The sequence below is a fragment of the Cebus imitator genome, unplaced genomic scaffold (assembly GCF_001604975.1).
Source record: "Cebus imitator isolate Cc_AM_T3 unplaced genomic scaffold, Cebus_imitator-1.0 Scaffold103, whole genome shotgun sequence".
Taxonomy (NCBI): Eukaryota; Metazoa; Chordata; class Mammalia; order Primates; family Cebidae; genus Cebus; species Cebus imitator.
The window spans coordinates 5,769,266-5,783,489 of NW_016107418.1; the positions used below are offsets into that span (position 1 = coordinate 5,769,266).

The window sequence follows — 14,224 nt, forward strand, 5'->3', positions numbered from 1 at the left end:
TTATAAATAAAAATGTTTACAGTTTTTGTCATTTTGAGAAGACAAAAGCAAGTGACAAATAATTTACTATCTTATGTTCAGTCTTCTGTTTAAAAAAGAGCAAGATGTATAAACCAATGAAGAGAATACACTAAAACCCAACCAGAGAATAAAAGAGCAATAATAAGAAAATTACATATTAAGAACAGCTACTGACACCTATAAAGAATCAAAGCAACTGACACAATAAATTTTATTGTTTCCATAATAATAGGCTCTGGACAAAGACAATGGAGACAATGACAACACATTTAAAGTCCTATAACAAATTAATGTTACAAATTTCCAGTGGTTCAACATATTAAAATGCAAAATATATAAAGAAAAAAACAAGAAATATAAATATTCAGATTTCTGCAGTACAATGAAATGTCTTTTTTAAAAAAAGTTTGTTGTAATTGTGTAATAATTCTGACAATAATTCAAAACACAAAATCACACCATTTCCCTAACTTCCCACGACCTGGATCTGGGGATTGCAATATCACAGAAATATGCAAAAATAAGTTTAGTGCTCAGAGATAAATAATTTTCCTTATTTCAATGCACCAGTGTGCAAAAATTTCAATTCAAAAAGCCCATCACTGCTATATGCAGATAAATAAAACAGATTTGACAACACTTTTATAATCAAACCCGACTAACATTATGCTAAAATTATGTGTGTGTGTGTGCACATGTGTGTGCATGTGTGTGTATGCAATGCATTTTAGAAGAAACATGTCTTGGTGAAAGTGAGTTTGAAAATAGTCACTGACACATTATGTACAAAACCTTTTATATAAAAAATTAAACTATTTTCAATGAAATTCCATGTTCACATTCTATCTGAAAACCATAATTGAATCATAAATAGGTCTACTAATGGTTTCTCTCTGAAATCATGGCTAAGGCAGTTCTCTTTCCAAGGGTTTTCTTTTATATCCACTTGATGTCACTAATATTAATGTAGTCAAATATACAGATATAACCTGACATGCCTATGTGTTACTACCTGGAGCTCTGTTCACTGTTATAATCGGAGAATTTACAGTTGCTACAAAGAATATTTTTCTTTTTTAAAATATACTGGTTTCTGTATTCCAAATTAAGCACTTACTTAAGACATTAAGAGGCTGAGAAGCCACTCCATTTGGTGTCAATACCAATAGCCCTATAAGAAAGAACTCTGTATGGGAATATCTAGAAAAGTTCTCACTACAGAACTTCAGTGCATCCTCGACCTGCATAGAATCCATTTGGCTAATAGCTCTTTGCCCCAGAACACCAGTCTGGAGTTCAAACATGCTCCTGAAAGTTCATCTCTGATAAGAAAAAAACAACTCACAGAAGCAATATAAGGACACACAGGATAATAAAATTGTTAAAATCTGTTTGATGAGTCTTAGAACATTCCATCTGGAGGAGCTGCTAAAGGTTAAGGTAGAAACAAAAACGGAAAAGACCAGGGGCAATAAAGTTGAGTTGGCCAAATATTTATACCAATAACCATTTCATAAGTCTTTAGGCAAACAACTGCAATGACCTGTCACCTCTAGCTCATCATTCTACAAGCACTGAGAATATGAAGCTTAAAACGTGAAAACTTGAATACCCTTAGAAAAAGGGAACAGTCTGAGGCAAAGTTATAGGCCTGTAAATATATTTTTTATTTTATTTTATTTTTTGAGATGGAGTCTTCCTCTGTCACCCAGGCCAGAGTGCAATGGCACGATCTCGGTTCACTGCAACCTCCGCCTCCCAAGTTCACGCAATTCTCCTGCCTCAGCCCAAGTAGCTAGGTTTACAGGTGCATGCCACTACACCCAGCTAATTTTTGTGTTTTTAGTAGAGACGGGGTTTCACCACGTTAGTCAGGCTGGTCTCAAACTACTGACCTCAGGTGATCCACCCACCTCAGCCTCCCAAAATGCTGGGATTACAGGCATGAGCCACCACACCCGGCGTAAATATATATTTTATATGCACACACAACTGTGTGTATTATTCTGTGCATATTTACATACATATTCACAAGATGCCCTGCAGTGTAATTCAAAAGGCCTTTATCAAGGAACAAACTGATTCTAGCATAGGCCCTAGAGTTCACACCATCTGTATAAGAAACAAATGTGCATGTATTCACGTAATGTAAACCTTATCAACAAAAACACTGCTATCAACACTAAGTTAAATAGTAAGTTTTAGGTTAACGGTTTCTAACCATTATCAATCAGTGACAAAATCAGAACATTTCTTACACTGAGAATCAAATTAAAAAGAAAACACAACTGGATTTTAAATTCACAGGAAAAAAGATGTTCAGTGTGGCAAACATGAAGAAAGTTCAAATTCCAGAGTAGGGAAAAATATCAAAACTTTATAAATCTCCTGGGATGCAATTTAATTACTGCATCATTAGAAAAATAGACTCATAGAATGAATGGTGCTGCTATGGATTCTCTCAACACATCAACCCATGTTTATCTTTTTCCTCTTTTGTTTCCAGCTGGAGGTTTCTTCAACTGAAGGAGTTGTCCTCCTGTTCCAAAACCTGCAGAGGCAGGATTGGACACCCCAAAAGTCAAACCAGCTGATGCCGTGATGCCAGGATTGCTGAAGTTAAACCCAGATGTACTTGAGCTGCCAAAGCCTTATGTTTAGGGAAAAAAATATTCATATCAGAAGTTGAATTCCAAAAACAAATATAAAAAACAGGGAGGAGCAGTAAATTTCTATCTGAAAGAATACATAATCTATAAGAATAGCAAATATCTTAAAGCCCTAAATTTCTAACATAAAATTTTAACAGGAAAATAATTTAGCTAACAACTAAGTGGCACCTTGAAAGAAAGTTCAGTGATGCATGCCAAAAGAGAAACCTTAGCACAAATAACTAAAATCTATAGAAACTTCAAGTTGCCAGAAACTTTCCTGTTAATTAAATATGTCAAGGTGCCTTTCTCCTTAGCCCCACCAAAAACAACATTTTATCAACATGTAGAAGAGGGACATTCACACATCTGGACCTACCCTTGCAATTCCAAGTCTTCCAGGAAAGCCTCAACCAACAATGTTCAGGACAACAAATACACACAAGAGCAGCACTTACTGTTTTGATTTTATAAGAGCTTTTGCAAAATTAAGATCTAGTGCTACTACTGCCTAGTTAACTAATACAATATTTCAATTATAATCCTGACAACATGGAATCTTATTATCTTCCTCCAACTGGAACTGCTGATTTTAAACACTACTTATATTAAGTGGAATTTCCTTCAAATTCTGCAAATTTAAACACATCTTTCACAGTATTATATCATTATGTTAGATATAGTATTTGTCCCTAAGCACTGCACATTAAAACAAGACATATTTACCAATATAGAGTAAATGCAAAAGTAAATGGAATTTGGAATTTTTCATAAGAGTCAAAAATTATACCTATTTCAAAAATGAACAAGGAACTAAATTAATCATCACTTGTTAAGACTGTGGTATTCTTAAAACCAGAGGGACTCTGGAATAGAAATCATCCTCCTGGATGAATAACGACAAAAAACTTGGTTAAACTTTCACAATGATGGGTTCCTTTTTGCAATAATGAAGAAAATTATTTAACCATGAAGTTAGTCACTAGGGTTCAAATGAATCTCTACTTAGTTAGAAGATATAATTACTTATCAAATCAAACTAAGAAGTCTTGTTAGAAACATTTTACAAACCTGGCCTTTAGTTTATGAGAGAGATAAAGCAAAATGATTAGTTAGGCTTGCACACTTCATCCAGGGAGTAAAAACTGAATCAGAGAGGGAACTTTTTAGGTTACTGGAAATAACAACACATACTTTTAAATTAAATAATTTGCACCTTTAAATTTGCCTGAAATCCAGGCAGAAACACACAAACCTGCACTAAGACTTCCTGAGGGTTTATTTGTTGTTCCAAATCCAAATGTGGAGGCCCCTGTGGTGCTGCATCCAAAACCAGAGCTAGTTCCAAATCCTAGTGGAAGGGTAATAGAGAAATATACAATGGCACATAAAACACAGGTTAAAGGATACGGACAAGTACAACCGAAAATCATCAGAGGTCTAACAGACACAGTGTTGAAAAACATGGCCTTATTAAGGAAATCTATTTACTCCTTTGCGTGACACTTTTAGAAGAACCAGAGTCTCAAATAAAACATTTATGTCTATTTAGACTAAGCTTGTGACCCATCAATAATTTTTAAAGAACAAGGCCATAAAAAAGAAAATATTAGTATTTTTCTCTTTTAAACGTGCTAAAAAATTTTACCCACCATTCAAGTACGATTTTAGCCAGTTATAAAACATTTCTACTTTAGGGGATTTCATTTCACAAAAAAAGGACTAAATACATTAATAAGCATGACATGCACAACAATGTGAATATTAAATACCACAAGGTTATTTTACTCTACTCTTTTCCAAAACATTTTTAGTTAACTAAGAATCTGTACGCTGAAAACTGCACAACTACACAGTCAAGCACTTTAAGTCTATTCAGTAACAGTAGACTCCTGCCATACTACCAGCCAATGTAACAGTGAAAAATTGGTGGTGAGATCATGCTTTTTCTCTTAGCAATACTATCTTCATAATTTAAAAAAAGGAAGTATTTTTCATCACACAAACGTCATGATATTCTAAGTACTTGAAGACTAGTTTCTATTCTCCTAAGAGCTAGGTGCTCTACAAATAAAGTTCAAATTCTTTTTCGGTTACTTTGCAAAAGCTTATGTAAAATGTTGAGTGTGACAGTAACATTGCCTGTAGCAGTAAGAAATGTGATGGCAAATTATGTAGATTATAGGAATTATGCTGTCTGCCATGATTCTAATAATTCCTAATTTGGAACAGAGTCTATATTAAACAACCATACTAGCTTATAGGTTTCCCATCCTGTATTTTAGTGGAAATAAGAGGAACTTATTCATTAAATTATAATGTGCCTGTGAAAATACAACCAACTTTCAGTTATCCATACCAAATTGTGAATGCATTTGTATTTAGTATGATGTTTTTGCAGAGGACTTACCTCACTAGAGTTAACTCATGAAAGTATTAAAATAAGCTAAATTGCTTATGTAAACAAGTATGTATATAGGCAAATCTGCTAAACGTGCTTAGAAATGGACATGAGTTGAGCTGTTCCATTCATAATAATTTCCCTAAGTACTCATTTTCAAAAAAAGAAGATTCTGATTAGGAGAATGTATATCATCCAGAAGTAGTTCAGACTCCAAACTAACATTAAGACGACTAATTTTAAGATTTTTAATTAAAATTATTAAAACTAAAGAATTCTCAAGTTCATGTGTCGGCATATTGCTTTGAAAACATGAACATACCTACCACTTAATTTTAATACTTTATATTTACTATTCACAGAAGATGGAACGATTCTTTAAGTTCTAAATCTAATATTAGAAAGCAACGGTTATGTTTAGAGAATCGTTTTTGCCAGATGGAACCTTAACTTCCAAAATAGCAGCAGATCCTCTTAGAAATTTTTTGTTTTACAGGATAGTATCAATTCAAATATAGAATAGTTCAATGAAATATTAGAAAAGTTAAAGTGTACCTCCAAGGTTTGAAGAACCTAAGCCACTTGATTGCAAGCCAGTGCCAATACCTGAGCCGAATGGCGTTCCAAAACTAACTCCCAGAGATGGCTGTGGCCCTGGTATAAAAAAAAATGGGGGGGAAAAAACAAATTTGCCTTACTCTTTCAAGATTAAAGTTTCTTTATGAAATTTTAAAAAAATGAACAGTATTACTTTTAAGTGATTCCATTTGTTAAAACTTAGTTTTCAGGATGTCTCTCCAGTCTAACTTATCTATCCAAACTGATTTACCTATCTAAAAATTAAAAAAATATTTTAAAAAATTAACCTGTTCAGGACTAGACAATTAAAAGAGGCTTACCACAATGAAAGTAGTTTAACCTACTAAATAATTTGAAATCTTTAATGTACCATAAATTATTGTTCCTTTAGATTTACTTCTAGAATTATTTTAGATCTCCTCGTTTGTTTTCTGATAAATCTAGTTGGTATCATCAGTAAGCGGTTTTTACTTTTTTTTTTTAAATCAAGCTCCTTAGAGTCAAGTCTCAATTGATCAAGAGAGACTAACACTAACATGGCAAAACTATCATGTTACTTCATAAGAGTCAGTACCCAAAAAACTAGGCATGATTTCTTATATGAAATATAAATGATATATACAATAAATAGATAAAAAAACAAGACAGTGTTTTATTTTATTAAATTTATTGTTCATCGTAAAGCAAATCAATTACACAGTAACATGACAATTCCAACTTGTTCACAAAAAGTGATAATTGAGTTCTATTCTTAAGCTCTGCTACATTACACCACTTATCACCTGATTAAATAAGATAATGAACATTTACAAAGGCACTGCTGTGTACCTTGACAGATTCAATACATTCAAGATTTCAATTCAGAAGTTTCTTTCCAACATTTTGGAAAATGTACTCAGAAGCAGAACGATTAGTCATCCTTTTCCCACTTGTTACTTTAAAGATTTTGGCTGAGTTTGTTTGGCAAGAATAGCATCAAACTTACTAGCCTCTCTTTTAAACTACTATTTTTTTTTTTTTAACTAAGCAGAATACAAAAATCTAAAAATCTCTCATTTGGATAAATAATTTATGAAAATTATTCAATAAATTTCATAGTACAATCTTCAGTACTGTCTTTTGCAAGCACAGTGATCAGTGCATCTCAAAGTTGAGGGAACTGTCAAAGTAATATACACATTAAAATTTAAATTTTTAAAGAAATCAATGCCTTCAAGTTGTCCAATGAAGAATGAGGTTTGTGTATTAAAAAGGTAGTGTAAAATTATAAAGCATTTAAAGAAAAAAAACTGAGGAACTAACTACATTTTGCTACACTGGGACAGAAACTGGACTTTTTGAATAGCTTCTACCCAGAAAATAATAATAGCAGCCAAAATTCTTATACTACAATTAAAAAAATAATTTAAAATCTTACATCCAGTTTGAGATCAATTTGAGACCTGCCTAGCAGCTCTTTTGTAAAATGTTACTATAGGAAAAAGAAACCAAGCATATTTTTATACTTTCTAATTCCTAACAAAAATAATACATAAAAAACACATGTCCAGTTTCTTTAACATTGAGAGACTTGCATGTCAAATGTTAATAGGAGGCACTGCTGGTGGAAGACCCTAAAGAATGCACACCACAGCCCTCAGCCTTGTAAGTCCTAAGAGTTACTCAAATAGCATGCTTTTTGTTGTGTGTGGGTCTACTGTTAAGAGCAACAGAACATAAGGTTTTTCTAATCATCAATATTCAGAATATAGGTAATCAAAAACTCATATCTAACGATGACAAGACTTTCCATTGCACATCAGATACATGATATTTTTAGTTTTGTACCTTCACACAAATTCTGAAGGCAACATCATTTATAAAACTCGTAGGCAAATGTATAACATTTTTTAATAGTAAAAACTCATGATAAATATCTCCCATGCCAAAGTATTAGCATATATTACACTCTGGCCACCATATATATTATTTTCACTATTAGAAAGCAGAGTCTAAACCCTTCAGGCAAAAGTTACGTAAACAATTCAAGAAGTCTGCTTTGAAATGTGAATAGTCATTCAATGAAAGGTTCTTTGTTCCATAAATAAAATTAAGTTAGTAGTGATATATATCAATGACTACCCAAAGTGAAATCTTCATGTAGAGTAACATTTTACAAAAGTCACCATATAATATATTCACACACAACAAAACCAGGTTTAGCACTGTAATTCATATTTTCCAGAATAAATTCTACTTTCTTAAAAGTAAAACTGCATTAACAGAAAAAAGACTAAAGTGCTAAAAATATTTTATAATTTTCCATGATCACTCAAAATGCCTAATGTAATTAGTATGGTTATTTCTAAGTCACATTTTAAAATAATTTTTCTTTAAAAAACCTAAAATGCCTTTTCCCCAGCTTGAAAAATTTTACTCTCACTAATTTAAAGGGGAATGTTCCTTTGGTTATTAAATACAACAAAATCACAAAACAAGAAACTAAGATGAAATACTTAAAGTTTCCTATTTAACACTACACCTTAAATGTCCAAACCTATACTAAGCTAAAAAGTAGGAATTTTTAACAAAACGTCTTGGCTCTCCTTAAAACAGCAGCTAAGTCACATAAGAAAAGTCTTACTATGTAAACATCAAAAACTCTTAAAAGTGTCAAAACACAACAGCAAAACTCAATCCCAGGTACATTGCTTAAAAACCTATCCTAAATTAAAATTATACTGAAAAGCCTAATGTAAAGTCTTCAGTTTTTCAGGAGGCTTGGAAAGCACTTATAAACAAGTGTCAAGTTCGGCCAACATGAAACTACATTATCCGCGTGTTGATGCTCATGATTTCATACACAAATAGCCTGCTGGATTTTCATCAATTTTCTGCAGACTTCAGAAGAAATAACCATGAAATTACACATGCCTGAGTCCTAGTTTATAGATTTTTTTCATTAAAAAAGAATTGAAGAAGGACAAAGAAGTTATTTAAGTCTATTCTTCCTCTTGGAGAAAGACACAGAAGCCACCTTCAGAAGGCAGCAGTCTAAAAAGCTATTTGCTCTGTGCCCATATTCATGTTAATAAAAAAATCCATAAGCAAATAAAAGCAAAACCCCTCTGATAACTCAAATCTTGTATATATCAACAATGATGTATAAAAACAATGCATACGCTCAAACTACCTTCATCTAGATGGTCTAAAATTTGTTATTGGCACTTAAAAAAATGATTTCACAAAAGTCACAGGGCATAAGGAATAACTTACTAGTACAAAACACCATTCAATAAATAGGGACATTTCTAAATGTATCTAGCAGAGCTCATAAATCTCACATCATGGTGACATAACTAAAATAACTAAAATTTTGACTGGGAAGGCCTAGGAGACCTTTAGAGAAACAAAAGGAAAAAGAAAAGATAATGTAAAATTGTTATCACTATTGTTTAGCTTCTCAGTTCTAAGAATTCATACAATTCAAAGTGAAAACACTGTAAGGTTGTTTAGGTTAATAAATTATAATTTCTGCCATCTGATTAGAAAGCCCTTATACGGACTTCAAAATTTCAGGGAAGACTGAAAGCAGTCGATTTCCCCAAAACCTGGCAAAAGACAAAAGTAAAGCCTATGAGCAAAAGGCTCCACAAGATTACTCCAAATTAAGCTAACATTCTCAAACACCACAGAGGGCAAAGACGAAATCTATATTGTCCACCTTTGTATTCCCGACCCAGCACATAGTAGGCACTCATTTAGAGAATGAACACACATCTCCATATGTCCACGAGCTCAAAATGCATAAATGAAAACCTACGAATTTCTCAAGCTAATACTGTCTAGTTACACACACACACACACAGACACACACACACACACACACCTCTTTGACAGGAGGTTTTGCTTCAAGTTTAGGAATTTATCATAGAATATATTCACTTACAACATAACTTTTTATATAACTGACACTTCTCAAGTTTTATTTATTAGAATGGAAATTCACTACGCTTAAAGAACACTTAACCAAATCTACACTTACCTACTTTAGGATTAATACTGGCTCTAAAAAGTAAACTAGTACTATGTTTGATGTGATTAACTGGTTAAATAATCATGAGAGCTGATGGTCATAATTTTGGGATTGATTCATTTAAAGAAGAAATCATCAATCCTCAAATGAATCAAACCCATAATGACTTTTTCCCTCCATAACTTGAGAATGCAATCCTACACTCCAGCCAGCTAGAGAGCTACCAGACAGCGCTCATGCATGCCACTATTCACAAGGGTTCAGTCACGAATATGGAGGATTTGGTTTATGCCAAATCTATCATCAACCCTTTACTTATGGCAAGTCAGTTCTGTCATCTCCAAATGTGAAGAACAATTTTTTAAACTGCCAACAGTGAAAACCAGAGAATGCTTCCCTAATATAGGCAGTCTGAATGCAATCTAAATATGTATTTTTAAATTTTTTTGTATGATAATTTATTACTGGACTATATGGAACTCTCAGAAAGACACATGCTAATGAATAATAAGTATTACTAAAAAATTACAAATGATTAAAGAAAACAAGTCAATATCCATTAAGACTATTTTTCCATGTAAAACTTCAAACCTGACAAAAGGGATGGCAGGATTGAGATAATTAATAACCTCCAAAAGACACAGGGCCAAATAAAACACTGTAGAATGACCACAAAAATGTTTCTCTAATTAAAAGTGTAACTAAATCGAGGAATAAAACCTGCTTTCTATGTTACCAATTATTTGCATCTGTTCAACTTCCCAGTTGCTCCTTAATGTGCAATCTGCATCTCAAAACATCCTTCTCCTGTGCTTAATGTGCAATTCACATCTCAAAACATCTTTCTTCCTGCTTTTGCTGCTGTTCTGTTCACCTTGAAAAGGTACAATTCTAGCATGTATCTTCTTCAAAATTTGGTTTAGAGGGCCTGTATTCCGTTTACAGTCAACATACATAGAAACAACCCTACTGATCTTCAACATACCTTCAGTCAATAAAAGCGTACTTTATCCTGAATGTGGGTACTTTGTAATCACTATGTATGAGGAAAATGAGAATGCACCATCTATCAGTATCATATATGAAAAATTCAACATATGGATGGATGATCTCTGACTTTAAAACAATAAATGGTACAATCATGATTTTAGAATCTAATGTTATTCTTAAATGTAATTCACTAGTGGAACACCATGTTCTAAAGGGTATTCATAGCAATACAGCAAATAACATTAATTCACAATATTAAATATCTAACTGATGTATAATTATTGCTAAGACTACCCTGCTTTTTTTATCAGGTATGTTTATAATTGTGTCCATCACAATTTTAGATTGTATTAGAACAGCTACTCATAGAAATTTCTTCAGTGCTCACACAAATGGAAGACTTATAAAAACGCACATAAATGTTCTGCATTGCAACAGTAAGAAGCTATAACTTGAATGCATTCAGACCTGTAGCAGGCTGTTGCTGCTGTGTAAGTGTTGCAGCCATGGCAACGGCTGCTGCATTTGGCATGGTGCTGAAAGGGGTGGGTCCAGTAGTAACTCTGGGTGTGTTCTGCCACTTCTTGGCTTCTGCTCGTCTTGCTTCAAACACATCAACGGCATCTCCCAAGAACATTTTCCTGTAGCCAAGGTACTGTTCTTTCAGAACCTAAAAGAATGGAAATCAAACAAACAAAAAAGCTAAATGAAGTTCCACACTGACTACAGTAATATCTGGATGGATATAAACATGATAAGTTACCAAAGATACTGCCAATATTATACATTCCATCTAAACTGCAAATTAGAGTGCTAGCAATGCACCTTGGTGTAGTATGTGACGAGTTCAAAGGTTCTACTGCTCCCTTGAATAGTTTACTCCCTATCTCTGACACATCTTTACAATATGCTTCCTAAAATATTGTCTTTGGGAGGCCTTGTTTAAAATAAATCAGCTCAGCTTTTAGACAAGCAGAGTAATATTTAAATTAATACTCCATCAATGTGCAGGTGGGTGGACTTAAAATAATTAAAAAATAAATATTCCAGTTTTTCAAGAAACTTTCCCCTCAAATATCTAACCTTTACATAGCCTTCAGAACAGTTAAAAAAAAAGAAAAGAAAAAAGTCAGCACTACATACATACATACATATATATATATATATATATACACACACACACATATGTATATATATATACACAATGTATTTAAAATTATATGTGTGTATATATATATACACACATATAATTTTAAATACATTGTTTTGAAGACCTGGGTAACACATGCTAAAATAAGATGTCACACCTCAGCAGAGTGCTTGGAGGGTATAATGAGGGCTTCTACTTTATCCCTATTATGTGACCATTGTACAATGAGACTGATTCATGTAAAAGTTATGAACTCAACCACCCACCTCAAAGAAAAAATGAGTTTATAATTGCAGAGTAAGAAAAATTTGCAAGTTCATAAAGTGAGCTGCTTCTACCCAATGCAGCATCTGCCTTAAGGCCATTAACAGCAACAATTCTGTTTCACTTTAGAATTATTTAGCGCTTTCATTGAAGATTTAGCCTAATTTAGATACTTTTTTTTTTTAACCACTTTTTGAGGAGATCTAGAATTTTCATATTTCTTACATCTCTTAGCAGAAATTAGCAAGTATTAGGTTCTGATTACAAGCACAGCACTTAAAAATCGTATTGTTTATAGTATTTAAAAGCTATCATCACTCTTTTTGTGTGGATGTCAGTGTTCGATGTTCCAGTTCCAAATTTTGCTACATTTATGATGTATTAAAAAGGGGGGCCTGCGAAGAACTGGAAATTGGGGAAGTGCCAGAATCAAGACACACGATGTAAAAAAAACAAACATTACTGATCCCCAAATCCACCCTTCCTTTTCCTGGGCAAGCATCAGTATCCTATAAATTTTAGTTCTACTTCAGATAATGAAAAATAATGATCCACCTTAAAAACTTAAGACCAATTAGTTAAAAGAAACAGGCTGGCCACGGTGGCTCCCACCTATAATCGCAGCCCTTTGGAAGGGCTACACAGGAGGACTCCTTGAGGCCAGGAGTTAAGATCAGCCTGGGCAACATAACAAGTTCTCCTCTCTACAAAAGCTAAAAAATTAGCTAAGTGTGGTGGTGCATGCCTATAGTCCTAGCTACTCTAGAGGCTGAGGCTGAGGTGGGAGGACTGCATGGGCCCAGGAGACTGAGACTGCAATGAGTCATAATTACACCACTGCACTCTAGCACAGATGACAGAGCAAGCCCTTGTCTCAAAAACAAAACAAAACGAAATAATAAAACAAACAAAAACCTTGACATCAGCCATGATTTATAAAATAAATTGCTAAAACTTCCACATGTGTTAATGTTCCTAAGACCTGGCTGGATAAGATAGTTTACGCCTGTTTCAACAGATTATCTAATGAAAAACAAAATGAACAAAAAATATGCCTTGTGAGACTTTGATAAGAAATAAAGAGGCCTAGAGCTTAGTTTGCTCACTAAACTAAGCTAAAAATAATGGCAGCATACCAAATCTGATAATAAAATATTCTTTGGTTCTTGAGAATATCCTTTTGTTCTTGGGTTGCTTAAAGAGGAGGTCAAAATTTCACATCTAAGTTCATTTGACATGATCTGGGGCAGTTTTACGTGGTCTCAGTCTCACTGTTTCATGGTCATATTACCGAAAAGGATATATTTTCCAAACCAGAGAAGAGAAAGTGCTGTTTTTTTTTTTTTTTAAAGTACATATTTACACATGGCATTTGCTCTAAAATACTTCAAGAGGGAAAAAAGCATCTCCTGTGGAGCATTGATAAAACAAGTTCGGCGGGTTTTGATAATGATTGAAGTTAGGTAATCATTCCTGGGCATTCATTATAATGATACCCTACTTTCGTGTGTATTTGAAAGATTTCATAATAAAAATTAAGAAAAAAATTCTGCACAATGGACTTCAAAGTGCCATACATTAATTTTTTAATTAAAAAATTAAAGTAACAATTATTTTAGACTAATAAAATTTTCAAAAAAATCTGATAAAATTCCTTCTTTAGAACAAAATTTAAAATTTGGGTTAGTTTTAAATCTCCTAAAGCAAAAGGTCTAAATGCACTACCATTTCAAAAATGGTGTAATTTAAATGGTTAACTTTAAAAAAATTATGTTACTATGCATCAGATCAAAATAAAAATGAAAATATTGATAATCTCAATTAAACTCTTCTACACAGTTGATAATTTATCTAGACTCAGGTTTGGCTGCTTGAATTTTAAAGGTTTTTTTGAACCACATATACTCTAAGAAAGAATTTAATTACATTTGCTCAGTTAGTTACAAAAGATGTACTTACATTTAACATTTCACTTAAATTTTTAAAACTCACATTTAAAATTTTAAGAGTAACATTATATTATATGAGAGTCAGAATGTTCAGGCTGGGTGCAGTGGCTTACACCTGTAATCCCAGCACTTTGGGAGGTCAAGGCCAGCAGACTGCCTGACCTTAGTAGTTCAAGACCAGCCTGTGCAACATGGCAAAACCCT

The 14,224-nt window shown here is 33.1% G+C and overlaps 1 protein-coding gene across 2 annotated transcripts in view; it reads right to left on the reverse strand.

The window, feature by feature from the left end:
• Positions 1-203: 203 nt before the first annotated feature.
• NUP58 (nucleoporin 58) overlaps positions 204-14,224 on the reverse strand; it is a 40,454-nt gene continuing 26,433 nt past the window's right edge. The window contains exons 13-16 of one of the 2 annotated variants that reach the window (XM_017537538.2): positions 11,126-11,327; positions 5,629-5,727; positions 3,928-4,023; positions 204-2,671 (exon numbers count right to left, since the gene is read on the reverse strand). In XM_017537538.2, the coding sequence (XP_017393027.1) occupies positions 2,502-2,671; positions 3,928-4,023; positions 5,629-5,727; positions 11,126-11,327 (567 nt within the window). In that variant the 3' untranslated portion in view covers positions 204-2,501. The remainder of the gene's footprint in view (positions 2,672-3,927; positions 4,024-5,628; positions 5,728-11,125; positions 11,328-14,224) is intronic. The other variant, XM_037741701.1, reaches the window with a different exon arrangement.